Genomic DNA, 15,859 nt, shown 5'->3' on the forward strand with positions numbered 1-15,859 from the left:
GCTCATTTGTTCAATCATTCAGCCAGGCTTGTTAACCGAAAAACAAATACTTCCCGGTAAGGTTATGGTTAAAAATTTAACAAGAAATTCAAAATTTAGGTTAAGGTTACGGCTAAGGTTATTCATTTTTTAAAGTTAAGGTTTAGGTTCAGGTTATGGTTATTGATGATCATTTTTTTTGGTTAATGGTCAAGGTTAAAGTGGCAGTTTTTTGTGGTAATTTTTCCAGTTGAGGTTAAAATTTTGGTTAATGGATAAAATAGCAGTTAAAATTTGAAAATTTTCAAGACTTTTCTCTGAGCTTGAAATTTTGAAGTTTGAAAATTGAAAAACTGGTAGACTAGTACATTTAAATTCAAAATTCAACAATTTTTTCAAGAAACAATTATTTATCATCTCATGTTCACGAGGTACCTGGGTTCAAACCCACCTACAAAGGTAAGCTTGTGTGTGTAATTAAAAATCTTACATGTAATTATCAACATTACACGCCAAGTACTGGGGGACTACCAGTTATTAGCCAAGCTAACAGATCATGCACGCCATCTGTTAGCAGAATCAAAAAGCTGAAACTGGTTTGAGCATCTATAGAGGTCAACACTGAGGAGCTTAGGGTCTCTAAACTACCCAGCTAGCTCCAAGGTGCTTGTGTAGATGTCACTAGTAAGCAAGTGGGAAACTACTAGTGGAAGCTCAAAAATAAATTTCCATGAGATACATCATCAACGCGATCGAGGCAACGCCAACATAAAGGATGTTAGCCCAAATACCCAATTTGGCATAAGGGTATGCGTTGATTTGTACGTGATACCACCTCCAGCAGTTATATGACTCAATGACGATGATCATTAATATATCATTCAAGGTCGAGCCTTAATAGTTCAATGACTAAAGAGTATGATGCAACTGCATATGGTTTCAAATTTTTTGAACTTTCTATTCATGTTTTTTTATTTCATCTTTTGATCATTTTTTTGATTAAAATTTCAAATCACTACAAATCACATTGAAAAAACCATAGATAGAAAGAAATAAAAAAAACAGCACTTTTCAATTTTTTTTGATTTCTAACCGTTTTTTTTTTTTGAAAATTTTTCAGTTATGGTTACAGTTACGGTTCATATTGATTTCAGAAAATTGGTCAAGGTTATGGTTAGTGATATTTCAAAAAAAAAAAAAAATTTTGATCAAGTTCAATTTTTTTTCGGTTAAAAACTGGTTAACAAGCCTGGATTCAGCTCACAATTTTATTGAATTCCCCTCCCCTTTCTTTCTGAATGAGATATTTGTTAATGGAAATTCACAACATATAATATAGATTTATATTGTATAGATCAACTTTCTGTTGATTGCTTGATTCAAAAGTATTAATTTTGCAGTAGATAGATATCAATAAATATCAATATTGGATAATTGATACTTTTGGGTATCCATGTGCCCTGAATACCAATACAGAAATTAGCGGTATCAACATCACTGTTTATGCAATGTTGAAGTTCTCCAATGTTGAATTTGTTGGCTAATCAATAATTTGAAGTTCAGGAAGAGTGACTTTGATAATCAATTAATTTTGCAGTTGATTTGACAAGTTGGGGCAACGTATAAATTGATCCAGTGTCGTTTCTCAAACAACTTACTATCCAAAGATCCAACCTTTTGCCCAAAATTTCCTATTCCAGGACGTGTGAGAGTGAGTGGAACGGTGAAGGAGTCCAGCATTCCTACTCCTTTGATAATTTTTTTCAATATCTATAAACTGGGCCCAGAAAACAGTTGAAGAGGCATCAAGATGAAATATTTCGCCTATTTTTGGTCAAATTAATGTAAGTATAAAGGACTCTAAAATTCACAAAATGGTTAAAATCCTACGAACACGGCATATTCAGGGTTGGAACTTTGGAACACGTCTTTCAAACATAACAGAACACTCTCCGCCGTATGCCACTAAATTCCCTCAAATCACACAAAAACCACTCATCTCCACCTTCAATGATCCGAATCACTCCTCTAGTGAGAGCACATCGTACCGCAATAAAAATCGCAATGGTTTACCTGATTTTCTAGCAGCGGCATCGTTACCATGACCGGAATCATCTTGAGAACTAGGAGCATTTATACTCGGAGGTAAATTTGCGGTATCCGATACGCCGCCATGTTCGTTCCTGTAAAAGAACAAAATTTTCAATTTACACACGATCCAACGTTTATTTATTTTCCACAAAAATACACCATATTATAGGTACCTAGAAACACCAACCTAACGTCCAAAAACTCTGGCTGTCACAACTACATACAAACAACCGCAGATACACAGGGTTTGTACTTTGTATAGTCGAACATACAGTTATAGTACAATCGAAATCGAGTTACGAGCCCGAATCAGTGACACGACGACGACCAAAACAACCAACCATTGTAAGTTGACATCGCTTCTTTGAAAAGGGTTCCAAAGCACAAACGTATCTTGTCTATTTACCCCGACGCGACACTTCGCCGTCCACTCGCACTGTCCTTTTCCCTGCACTCGGCACTCGACCTATGCTTACAATTTGTAATTATTCGAATTTGCGCGCGAATAGAAAAAGCTCAAACGTCGTGCAGCATCCGCCACGCTGAGCCGGCGTTCATTCTGCGAGCTTTTAATTAATTTCGATAACGACGACGAGGACGTCGTCGTCGTCGTCGTCGATTTCCACGCGAAACGACGACGACGACGTTCGCCTCTTTCACCCCCTATTCTCTCCTCTATACGCGCTTTCCATTTCTCTGCGTGCCAGCCAAGCTCTCTTTCTCGCAGGCCGACACACAAGACATGGACCTTGAGCTAATAACTAAACTCTCAGCATACCCAAGTCGATACCGCACCGTGCCCAAGGCTGGATTAAAATCACGTCGTTTGCAAAAAAAATTTTACGGCCCCGTTATCCCGAGCGTTCGTTCCGTTCGGCGTTCGCCGAATGATAAAGTTTTATAAGCTTCCTCCTCGAGTCGAGTCGTTTCAAACATTTATACGATTTTCACAGTTTAAAAAGCGGTACCAGCTACGACAGCGGCTGCAACTGTTCGGAGAACCCGGCTCTACGAGTATAAGAACATCCTACGCAGCTGAGGCCTTTTTATCGTTCTTTCCTGCTCACCTGACCTGTACACTTTTTCACCCTTTGCAGAAGAATAAGCTAGCTAAGTGCACAAGCAGCCCTGGTTTCTAGGTATTTGGTGTAGGTATGTAGATTACAAGTAGGTACCTGCCTAAGTAATTCACTAATTGTTGAAAGTGCAGAGTAGTCTCATAAGTGGACCTTCAGCTGCGAGATTTGAATGTATCGACTATCGAGTATTATTCTAAAACTACATATACAAGTTGCCTCGAAATCCTCGGATAAGTTTTTCAATAATTGTTTAGCCAAAAATTTGAAGGGGCAATGAACCACAAATATTATCGAATTTTTAGAGGATTTGTACGTCTGGAAACGCAAAGGATGGAGGGAAATTTTCTACATCATGAATATTTTGGCATTCGTCACACACTTTTGAAAATATAGTTTTTTTTTTGAATTTTATGAAAATGGGAGAGGATAGAAGCAATTTTTTTTATTGATTCACTTCAATAATTTTTCATAAAGAAACACGTATCATTTCCCGAGGTAGTTCACAAAATCAGAGGAGGAGAGAAGGGACCCATAATTTCAACGAATTCAACTTTTTTTTTTAACGAAATGGCCCAACTTTGAGTCTCTAGACTAGTTCAACTTAAATCAAATCTGTTGGTTGAATTTTTGAAAAAAATAGATTAGAGATTAAAATCAGTACATATTTTTAAAATTTAATCTCAAAACTAAACCTTCAAGGTAAAAGTTTAACATTTCGTAATGAAAGAAAAATGCGTGCCATTTTAAAATTTCCCTCTCCCCCTTCAACGAGAATATTTCTTCATTTCTTTTATCCATCACTCTAAGGCTTCTCAGTGATCGACTGGAGAATGCATTGAGGAGTCGAATTCAAAAAATAAAATATTCCAATTTCCAAATATCAAATTGTTACAAGGTCAAAAAGAAGCTGAATTCGAGCATCAACTTTTTAATTCAACTTCTTCGGCTAAATCTTCCCAGCAAAAATCGATCATGATTGAAAATTGATTAATTGAACCCAAAAATCGATTCATTAGCGATTTTCGATCCCGTATCACTAATCATGTTCGAAAAGAAAAATCAATCTTAGCTGTGAAAATGCGCTTCAGGACCGACAATCGAACATGATCGAAAATCGATTAATCGAACCTCGAAAATCGATTTATTTGCGATTTTTAATCCCATAATGATTAATGATGCTCAAAATTAAAAATTAAATTTTACTTTAAAAATTGGCATTCCGGATCAAAAATCGGTCATGGTCGAAAATTGATTGATCGAACCCAAAAAATCAATTCATTAGTGATTTTTGATCCCATATCACGAATCATGATCGAAAAGAAAAATCAGTCTTAGCTGTGAAAATACATTTCCGGATTAAAAATCGAACATGATCAAAAATCGATTAATCGAACCTCGAAAATCGATATATTGGCGTTTTTTGATCCCATAATAATTAATCATGCTCAAAATGAAAAACAAATTTTACCCTAAAAATTAATCTTCTGGATCAAAAATCAATCATAATCAAAAATCGATTAATCGTCAGGTTCTTCAAAAATTGATTTATTTACCATTTTTTATCCAATAAATGCCAGATTATTGATCATGTTCGTAATCAATTCAGCCTAAACTTTTAAATAAAAAAATCGATTAATCAAACCAAAAAATCGATTTATTTGCGATTTTCGACCCCGATACTTGATGATTATTCATGCTGAAAATGAAAAATTAATTTCACCTTTAAAAACGGACTTCTAAATTAAAAATCAAACATGATCAAAAATCGATTAATCGAATCTCAAAAATCGATTTATTTGAAATTTTTGATCCAATATAGGATACGTAGATTATGTTCGTAAATGAAAAATTAATCAATTCAGCCCAAACTGTCAGATAAAAAAATCGATTAATCAAACCCAAAAATCGATTTATTAGCGATTTTCGATCCCCATAGTAATCAATCCATACTCAAAATTGAAAATAAATTTTATCCTTAAAATTGACTTCTGGTTCAAAAATCGAACATAATCGAAAATCGATTAATCGAACCTCAAAAATCAATTCATTTGCGATTTTCCATCTCATATGTTAATGATCAATCTTGATCAAAATGAAAAATGAATTTCTCCCTTGAAAATAGACTTCTGGATCAAAAAATCGTTCATGATCAAAAATCGATCAAACTGAACCTCAAAAATAATCGATTAATCGAACTTCAAAAATCGATTTATTTGCGATTTTCGGATCCCATCATGATTAATCACGTTCAAAATGAAAAATAAATTTTCCCCTTGAATATAGACTTCTGGATTGAAAAATCGATCATGGTCGAAAATCGATTTATATGTGATTTTTGATTCATCACCTATGATTTGACAATTCATCCCAAACTTTTGGATCAAAAATCGATCTTTCAAACTCAAAAATCGAGTTATGTACTTACGATTCTTAGTCTCACATGATCAATCATGATCGAAATGAAAAACAAGTTTTAGCCTCAGGAACAGACCATCGCGATAAAAAATCGATTTATTAGCGGCTTTTGATGCCATTATGATCAAATGTTCGAGAAAAGAAAAACCAATTTCAGCCCAAATCGCCGGATCAAAAATCGATTAATTTGCGACTTTCAATCTGAAAAGATCAATCAGAAGGTTCGAAACAAAATTTTATTTTCAACAGTAAATCAGGAGAAACTGAATTTTAGAAATTCGGAACTTTTAAACCAAATACAGACAGATTAATTCACTTTCCAATGTATGTACCATCAATATTTTCAAGTCAAAAACTTGTGACATTTTTGGAGAATTGGGGGGGGGGGGGGAAATCACTCATTTTTCCAATTTCATCTATGAATAATTTATCCCCACCGCACCAAATACTTCGACAAAGTGAACCCAACTCGGTAATATTCAAATCTCGCAATTAAATATCCACTAAAACAAGACTAGGTACAATTTACAGCACTCATAATAACCATAAAAAATATTAAAATCCAACTTACTCTTTGGTTTTAGCGAACTGGTTAACTTGATCGATCTCACTATCTAGATCATGCAGAGGAACATTTGATACGTCGGACGATCTGCTCTTATGTTTATTTTCCTTAGCTTTGCTATAAGCGTCGGCAGCTTCCGAAATTCGGTTAAACCATCTGTAAACACAAACAAAAGTTGGCCGAAATTAATGGAGGAAAAACAACATCGTCGTACAAACATATAGCATGTAGTACTATAGCGGTAAAGCTGCGGCCTCTTTTCATCTGCCTCATCTTGAAAGCGAAAACGCCACAGAAGAATATCCGAGGCTCGAGCTGGGAGCTGATGACGACATGAGTCGAGTAAAATATTGTACGCACAAGTTTGATTAACGCCTTTATTGTTGCCTTTTTTGAATAAATTCTTAATTAAACTCGGTTATAGGTACGAGTAGGTATACAGTTGGAGAATAGGTATCAGTACCACGTAATATAGTGTAGATAAATCGTCGAGATTCGGCCCCGAAAAAGGTCTCTTTCAGGTGTTTTTCTGCACAATTCAACACCACCTTGCCAGGACTCGTCAACACGCTTTCAAAGGTTTACCTAAACACTACGATCATTATAAATGAGCCGGAAATAATCACTGGAGCGTGAAAATAATACCTACTACGACGTCGAGTCGAAATACGCGCATATTAAACGCGTAAATAAACACGTACAAAACGTGTATCATCGACACTCTGCATCTAATACGTATACAACAAGCAATCCTCTATAGCTCTTATTTACACGTGTCAATGCTCGACGATTACACAGCTATACCTACGTGATAATGCCATCTCTATACGTATATGTATAAGGAATTGAATCAAATTCCACATTCACCAACTTGTTCTTTACACAACCAATCTGAAAAATCAGTTTCAACCTTTCGGAAAAGTCATTATAAAATGGCTCATCTCTCCTGTCCTCGCTTCACCTACTCGATAAAAAAATTTCCAAACCTCGTTTCAAATACACACACAATGCTCATCCTAATTCGGTACCACGATTTCGATTCGATGCACAAAAGCACACTCGATTATTCTCGTTTACGTATCAAAAACAGCTGAAACAATACAAACTAAAAAGCAACCGAGACAGTCTTCAAAAAAGTAACGCGAAGAAGAAGAGCACTGGTAGAAGAAACAAAACACTTGATACCTCGCTAATTCCGCCCAACCAGCAGAATTGTGAAAATTTCTCGGAAAACGTGCGCAACCCGCTACCGCTTCAGCCAACAGCTATATGTATACGCAACGAATAAAAAACTTTTTTCATTAAATCTTTCCTACGAAAGGAAATTCCGTCCGACATTAATGCTACAAAATATCAAACCCAACGACGACAAAAGTTCCGCAAAACTTGCTCGGATGTGTTTTTACGAACGTAAGTATCGTTATACCGCGACTACGACTACGACGACGACGACGTTTAGAAAATGTGCTGAATAAGAGGTGAGAGGAAGGAGGGGGAAACGAATGTAGAGACGGTTTTCCCAATATATACGACGACGATGCAGTGCAACCTCCAGCATTCGTGCAAATATTACTTTGTAGATACGTAGGACACATGACATCTTAGCAACATATCACCTGAAACCATTAGAAAAGTCACGGTGACATTTACTTCGCAGAGTTTTCAATTTTTACCCGAAACTCGAGTCACGTGTTTGAAATAATCACAAATTTCAACTCTGAAGCACATTTAAAAGAGTGAAAAACTAAGTACATGTCACACGTGGTTCTATATTTTTCTCGAAACGGAGGCTTAGACGCCAGGGGAAGGACTGAGTGAAAAAATAACTCAAAATTTCAAATTCAGCGTCTTCGAAAACATACAAAACTATACATCACATATACTTTTTTCAAAATTTAGACATCCAAGTGCCTATGGAAGGAGTAGGTGGGGTCTAATCGAAAAACTAACTAGAAATTCGAACTCAGCACCCCAAAAACCCAAGAAAACGATATGTCACACAAGACGTTTTGTTATTTTGAATTTTCTTAGAGATTGGGGGCGAGGGCACCTCCCTCAAGGATTTTGGTCAAATTTTGAAAAAAAAAATGAAAATCGTGTGACATATCGATTGATATGTTGTCGATAACGCTGATTTCAAATTTTGACTCAGTTTTTACGTACGGACCCCCAAAACCTTACAATGAGCCCTCAAATTTTGAAAAAATTGAAAATTTCATGTGACCTATGGTTTGCTTGGTTTTCAGTGATGCTGACTTCGAATTTTGACTTAATTTTTAGGTAAGAGCTTCCTGGAGGGACTGAGTGGTAAAATAACTCAAAATTTGAACTCAGCGCCTTTTTTCTTTACTATTTAGATATTCAAGTATCTATTGGTGGGGGGGGGGGGGTGAGGAAGGGTTTGATCGAAAAACTACCTGGAAATTCGAACTCAGCACTCCAAAAACCCAAGCAAACGATACGTCACGCAACACGTTTTGTTATTTTGAATTTTCTTTTTGAAATGAGGGTGGGGGCACCTCCCCCAGAATTTTGGTCAAATTTTGGAAAAAATTGAAAATTGTGTGACATATCGATTGTTATGTTTTCAATAACGCTGATTTCGAATTTTGACTCGGTTTTTAGGTACAGACCCCCGAAACCCCACAATGAGCCCTCAAATTTTGAAAAAATTGAAAATTTAATGTGACCTATGGTTTGCTTGGTTTTCAGCGGTGCTGACTTCGAATTTTGGCTCAATATTTCGATACGAGCTTCCTGGACCCCATAATAAGCCCTTAAACTGGAAAAATATTAAAAAATCAGAGTTATCTATGTTTTGTTCATGATTTGCACTAGAGAGCGGAGGGGGAGGAGGAAGAGAAGGAAGAGGTCAAATTCAGCACCCCAAAAATACAAATAAACGATGTGTCACAAAACACGTTTTGTTATTTGGAATTTTCTTTGAGACTGATGGGATGGGCACCTCCCCCAGAATTTTGGCCAAATTTTGAAAAAAATGAAAATCGCGTGACATATCGATTGTTATGTTTTCGATAACGCTGATTTCGAATTTTTACTCATTTTTAGGTACAGACAGTCAGGCACCCTAAACCCCACAATGAGCCCTCAAATTTCGAAAAAATTGAGACATTCATGCGACGACCTATGGTTTGTTTGGTTTTCAGCGGTGCTGACTTCGAATTATGACTTAATTTTTTGAGGGACAAGGAGGAGGAATCCACCTACATTTGAAACATTTTCTCGAATCATCAGGGTCAGATTGCACAAAATGGTTCTCCAATTCTCACATCAATCATACCTGAACGCTTGCGACGGCACATTGAACAAATAATTCTTAAACGATGCGACCTGCAAAGCCGGCGGCGACGTTGACCTGCCTGACGCCGGCGACGACGATACGGTTTCTTCGGGCACCTCTTCATCTAAACTTTCGCCCGTACCGACCATCGAGTTCAATCCGACACACAACACTTGCTGAGGCGACTGGTGGTCATCGTGGTCGCCACTGCTGCCACCGCCGCCGACGCTTCCGCCTCGTACGCGACGTCCTCCGGATCCATCGCACAAATCGTACGTTCCGGTCGAGGCACGATAATGTAACCGCGTCTTGTACCACCAGCGATACCCTAGCTCCACTTTGAACTTAACCACAGTCAAGAATACTCAACGAGAACTCGCGAGACTAGATGACGACTCGACTCGACTCGACTAACGTACGATAAACTATACGTAATCGCAGCGACAATAATATTTCAACACACGAATACTCGTATATAATCGCAACGATCGATAGTATTGCCAATAAAAAGCGTATATACTCGTTCGATCGTAGCCACCTCCGTGAAAGCACCAGAGAGAGAGAAAAAAAAACGTCTCGATACGAACGAAAGCTTCTGAGGTAGTGGCAATTTAACTTTTTTTCTTTTTTGCGCCACACAAACACCGATATAATAATATGTAGGAACAAACGCAATATTGGCGCTCGTTTTTCTCTCTTTTCCTCTCTCGTGCTGGTAGACTCGACGCAGCCGGCCCATGCCCATGCTGCCGTGTTAAAACATTAAAATCTATTAGTAGAAGCTGACTTTTACACGCTTCGTCGTGCCCGAGCCCAATAATACGCGCGTCCCGCGTCGCGTACACATACGAGTAATTTACGACGACTGTAATTATATCGCATCGCGGCCGAATGGAACGTGCAAACATCGCCACCTCCTTTCATTAAGCTTGCCAACTCGCCGATTGATGTGGGCAGCAGCGTGTAACGCCAGCCATCGCCCAGAAAACCCGCAACAGAAAGAGAAAGAAAATCACAAACATAGAGAACAGCTCGCGTACAGTACTATACACTCGCAGGGATGACTAATGAACGACAACAGTAGGCCTTCTTCATCAACACATACACATCGTGGATAGGCATACCTACTGACTGACTATGAATGCGATGTGATGTGATGCTGTTCTGTAACTACTCTTTCATCGCTCATTCTATCTTCATCGCCATTTCCAGGGATGGCGGAGTAGTGCGGCGGGCTCTGGCAGTAGACCGATGCCATGGTAAACAAACCATTAGAAATCTGCATCATTCATTTGATCAGCAGCGTTGCACAATAAGGTGTCTGTCTTTATGAAATACTACAAACAAATTCGCTCGCGAGACGACATTGAAAAATTTCATTTGCATGCTCGGATACTCGTAATCTGGATCTGGATACGTGGAACTCACACGAAACTCATAATTCAAAATCACAAGCCATAAAGAGCTTGAATCTTGGAAAAAACAATGATTTTGATCAAAGAAATTTCAATATTGCAAACGTCAATCAAGTAGGTATCACCTTTGAGAAGCCGAATTTGGGAAGTAACATTACTGATTCAACAATCACAACGTTCCTGGTTCGAATTTGGGAAGGGGTGGTGAGGAGAAAGTTCAGAAGAATCAACAGGTACACATCACGAGTTAAACCTTGATTTTAACCAATTGGATCACATGGTTTTAATTCCTTTGAAAAATTATTGTCTGTTGAATTTTTTAATCGTCAAGTCGTAGTTCTAGTTTCGTGAAAAAAGTCATGGAAAAGTCAATCTCAATTTAATTCATCATCATGATTTTGACCAAAAAAAAGTCTCACTGTCAGCTGTCTTACGATGACCATCAAATATCATAATTCTGATTCCTGATTTTGACCAAAAAAAGTACCGACGTTTCATAATCACCTTAAAGCATAAGCATTTGGATTCCCATTTCAAAAGCCAAAGGTCATAAGCTTGATTTAATATCAGAAAACTTCTGGTCTAGATTTTAAAAAAATCACGAAAAATCTTTCACTTCAATCATCACGTTTTTGACCAAAAAAACGTACCTTGAATAGCCCTGATTATGGACCAAAAAAAGTCCCATTGTTTTACAATGAGAGAAACATAACGATTCCGATGATTCCCATTTCCAAAGCCCCTAAGTATAGTAAGGTTGTTCAACATCAGAAAACTTCTTGTTTCGATTCAGAAAAAAATCACGAAAAATCCTTTATTTGGAATCATTCTGATTTTGACCGAAAAAAGGTCCTAACGACTTCAGATGACGTCAAAATAACATGATTATGATTTTTATCTTGAAAAGGTCACAATTTCAGTCCAACATCATAAAATTTATAATGAAATTTTTGGCTTTGATCAAAAAGTCATTTATCATAATTTTTATGACCAAAAAAAAGTCCCAATATGACCATCAATTTCTATCTTAAAAATTCACAATTATTTGTAAAACATCACAAAGTTAGAGTTTCGATCGAAAAGTCGTGACATTTTTTGCACTTCAAATACAATTAGAATAAGTAGGTACATTATAAAATGTCTGGTTTTGACCAAAAAGACATGAAACATTCTTCACTTTGGATCAAAAGTCACGTAAGGTTCTAATCAAAGCCAAAATTGAAATGAAATAAAAAATCATTACCTTCACTAAAAAAAAAGTCCAAGTTTTATGATGACCAATGATCATCAACACCAAACATCTCAATTATTAGTAAGAGAAAAGTCATCATTTTGACTCAATTCCTGATTTCGATCAAAAAGTCACGAGCCCCTTTCATTTTGAATCATTATGATTATGGCCAAAAAATGTGAAATATTTTTTTATAATGACCATAAAATATCCCAATTTTTTGTTTGATAATTTGAATTCTAAATTTCTAGAAAGTCAAAATTTTAGTTCAACATATGAAATTCCTGGTTTTAATAGAAAAGTTTTGGAAAATCTTCTGACCAAAAAATGGGTCCCAAAATTTCATAATGATCATCACATTTATCATCATTTTGATTTTCTGCTTCAAAAAATTCACAAAAATTCGCCAAAAATGAAAAAAAAAACAACAGCAAAATAATCACTTTCTTCAGGTATTTACAAAAAAAGTCCCAAAATATCGTAATTTCATTTCATAATTCATCAACTTGAATATTCTAATTGAAAAATCCATATTGTGACTCTTCATCTCAAAGTCACAAAAACTTATTGCTTTGATCAGAAAAAGAGCAGTACAACAAAATTCGTAGAAATTGGCAACTTTAAAATACTCAATTTTTTTTTTAAAAAAGTCACAAATTTTTCAAAGCAATAAAATCAATATCAAAAAATGAAAAATACCTAGGTACATTCTTGATATTTTTTGGAAAAAAAAAGTAATTTAGATACTAAAGGAACTGATGGTCGTCAAAAAGTCACAATTCTGATTCAGAACTCAAAAAGTCACAATTTTTAATACGAGTAATACCCAAAAAGTCACGGTTTGATAGAAAGAGACGACACAATTTTGACATAATTTTAGCTTTTTTTTTACCTCACCAAGATCATTAGTTAATGTATATTGAATCGGAATTCTGACCTTTTTTACACCTAATATTCCATAAGATCGTGATCTTTTTCTACGTTAACATTTTTTTGATCATATTCTGACTTTTTAGCGTTCCTTCAAGAATTTTGACTCTAAATTATCACATTTCCATGACCCAGAAACATGATTTCTATAACATTGTAGCATCGAATCACAATTTGCGTAATAATTATTGGATCATTCAAATTTAAAATACATTTCAAAACTAGGTACACGAGATAACACAGCAGTAGAGTAGTCAAAAAGATATTCCAAATCTCTCAATTGAAAACTTGACATTTTCTGTGTTAGGAAAGAGTATTGGGGATTTTAAGCCCAAACTCGAACTCGATGGGAGTGATCATCGCGTGAAAAATGGAAACCAAAATTATTCTCATATCGTCGTCAGTCTCTCGAACTTTCTCACAATTTTTCCAACCCTCTTGTTGGCTGAAAACATGATTTTTGCTCAACTCTATGACCTCTTATAGTACCTAACATGACCGTTACAGCAATAAGTACGAATACCTGCTTATACCAACCTCTACTCTCCTCCTCCCTCTGACCATCCAACCAAATCATACGACTCTATACACATTACAAATTAACCAACAGTAAAATACGTCCGCGTATCTAACACAATTATTTGTTCAGTCGACCGAATCTTGCGATCGAATATCCTGCTCGTATCGAACTTCGAACAACACGACGAATTCAATCCAATAATTTGATCGTAGTCATGTTTACAAATAAAACATCGTCGTCATCACCGTCATCGATCCGGTACATCGAATTGTAAATACAAAAGTACCAACAATAAATCACAATCGCGATCCATTCCTGCGTACTGAGCCAGTAAGTAAAAGGGTTACTGACTCGTTTGCGATTGAAATCGTCATCATGATTCATGAATCGTACACCATACACAATCAAATCGACCAAAATCTCAACGACAACACTTTGCAACTGCTGGTGCCTCCTTATTTTGAGACAAAATGGATAAATCTCATCGTCAGATTCGGCAAAGCGATGATGATGACGACGACCTTAACCTACAATACAGATTTCTATAATGGAATAGTAGTCGAGTCGCGGAGTCTAAAATAAACATCGCGCTTATTTCGTTGCTATAAAGACCACAAATGTCACGACCAATGTGCCAGTCGCCATCTCTCGTCCAGTCTTTCTCACGTCTTCGTGTTCATGTTCATACATACGAGTACGTATGTATGTACAATGTAAACGCGACGACATACGACCGCGTGTTTTTCCACTTCCTCTGCGAAAAAAAAAAACGACCGAAAAAAAAATCCGCACACGTCATAAACGTCGTTACACGCAGCAATATGGTCGCAGTACTCCGAAAAAATTAAAAAAAGGTCGATTAATTTATTTATATCGTCGTCGTTATTTAATTCTACACGCGATTCTCTCGTTTGTAGCTACTGTTCGTAGTACATACTCGTATTGTAAAGGACACGAGCCAACAATGATAGTAAATATGCATTAAGGCTAAAAAAGTTATTATTGCTGCACGTTTGACTACGACTATGTAGGATTGGGCCGAAACTTTGGTCATTTTATCGTTTCTTCTGATATATCGTGTGTCCCTAGCTCGAAAATTCCGATAAATTCGGAGATATAAGAAAGGATAGGAGGAAGGACCGAATGAGTCAAGATGAATGGTTACTATTTCAAGCTAGAAGAAGGAATCGTGCAAGAACTGCAAGAAGATGAGGAAAACGGGTAGGTAGGTATGCAAGATGCTCTATAAAACACGTTGTAGGCGATTTAATTTTGGATTTACGACCGTTTTCCATTTCATTTTTCTTACCCTTGCTGCAAGCCCTTCGTCAAAGATTGCACAATTTAAAAAAAAAAAGTTCATAAATTTTCCAAAAATGTTATGGCATTGATCACTGCGGAGGCGATCATGCCTTCGTAATAACATTAACTACAACGCCTCGGCATTTCCAATCAATTTTCATTCAATTCAATCCCACTTATTGTCATTCACTTACCCTTATTATGCCTACCCGATGAAAAATTCATCTCCACATCCAACTTATCGAAACTTTCTCACCATCACCACCGAGTTGACCGTTACTGTGACAATAAAATCCTATCCGTATTTCTCTCAGTCTCATCCACACCTACACCATCTTGTAAAACTACAAAGCTTCAATACTTCAGCCTTTGCCCAACCTAACTCACTCCAAAAGCTCGACCATACGAGTTTGATGCGTCTATCTTCGTCAATGTCTCATTAAATATCGTTTATCTTCGACGAAACCATCCATCAAACAAGGATACTTGTTGCTTTTCAAGCAGCTTTCGAAGGATCTGAAAAACCGCAGATATTCATCTTGTGAGCTGCGGCATTCATTCGTGGCACCGCATGCCACAAAATCTTCATACAACTGTGCACTTTCACACTGTCAATGATGAGACGATACCGCAGCAGCTCTCTTTTTCATCATCATCTCCACACACGTGCTAAATAATATATTCGAATCGTCAATGAAAATGAAAACGAACACCAAACACCATCCCTTTCAGTTCGCGAACCCTTTCGTCGACAATAGACATATTTTATGAACGTATATGTAGAGAGATGCTACCTAGCGAATTAATGTAGCATCATTCATTGTCATCGTTGTCACTCGAACGTAGACGTCAATTACCGTTATAATCGGTAGATTAAACATCGTACGCGTATATTATGCTGTAAACACGCAGCATTCATCAATCATCGAATTATATAAGTGTTACTTTGTATACTATAGTAAAGTACACACTAGAAACGGTTTTCGAGAGCCTGTTCAGTATAGGTACGTACTTATGTGTATAAATGTACA

At 36.7% G+C, this 15,859-nt stretch overlaps 1 protein-coding gene across 10 annotated transcripts in view; it reads right to left on the reverse strand.

Moving 5' to 3' along the window:
* Positions 1-15,859, reverse strand: part of RhoGEF2 (Rho guanine nucleotide exchange factor 2) — a 312,288-nt gene that overhangs the window by 11,331 nt on the left and 285,098 nt on the right. For all 10 annotated transcript variants that reach the window (XM_065350872.1, XM_065351125.1, XM_065350958.1 and 7 more), the window contains 2 exons: positions 6,136-6,285; positions 2,053-2,162 (listed from right to left, as the gene is read on the reverse strand). In XM_065350872.1, coding sequence (XP_065206944.1) covers positions 2,053-2,162; positions 6,136-6,285 — 260 coding nt within the window. The remainder of the gene's footprint in view (positions 1-2,052; positions 2,163-6,135; positions 6,286-15,859) is intronic.

Source organism: Planococcus citri, chromosome 1 (genome assembly GCF_950023065.1).
Source record: "Planococcus citri chromosome 1, ihPlaCitr1.1, whole genome shotgun sequence".
In the NCBI taxonomy this organism is placed as follows: Eukaryota; Metazoa; Arthropoda; class Insecta; order Hemiptera; family Pseudococcidae; genus Planococcus; species Planococcus citri.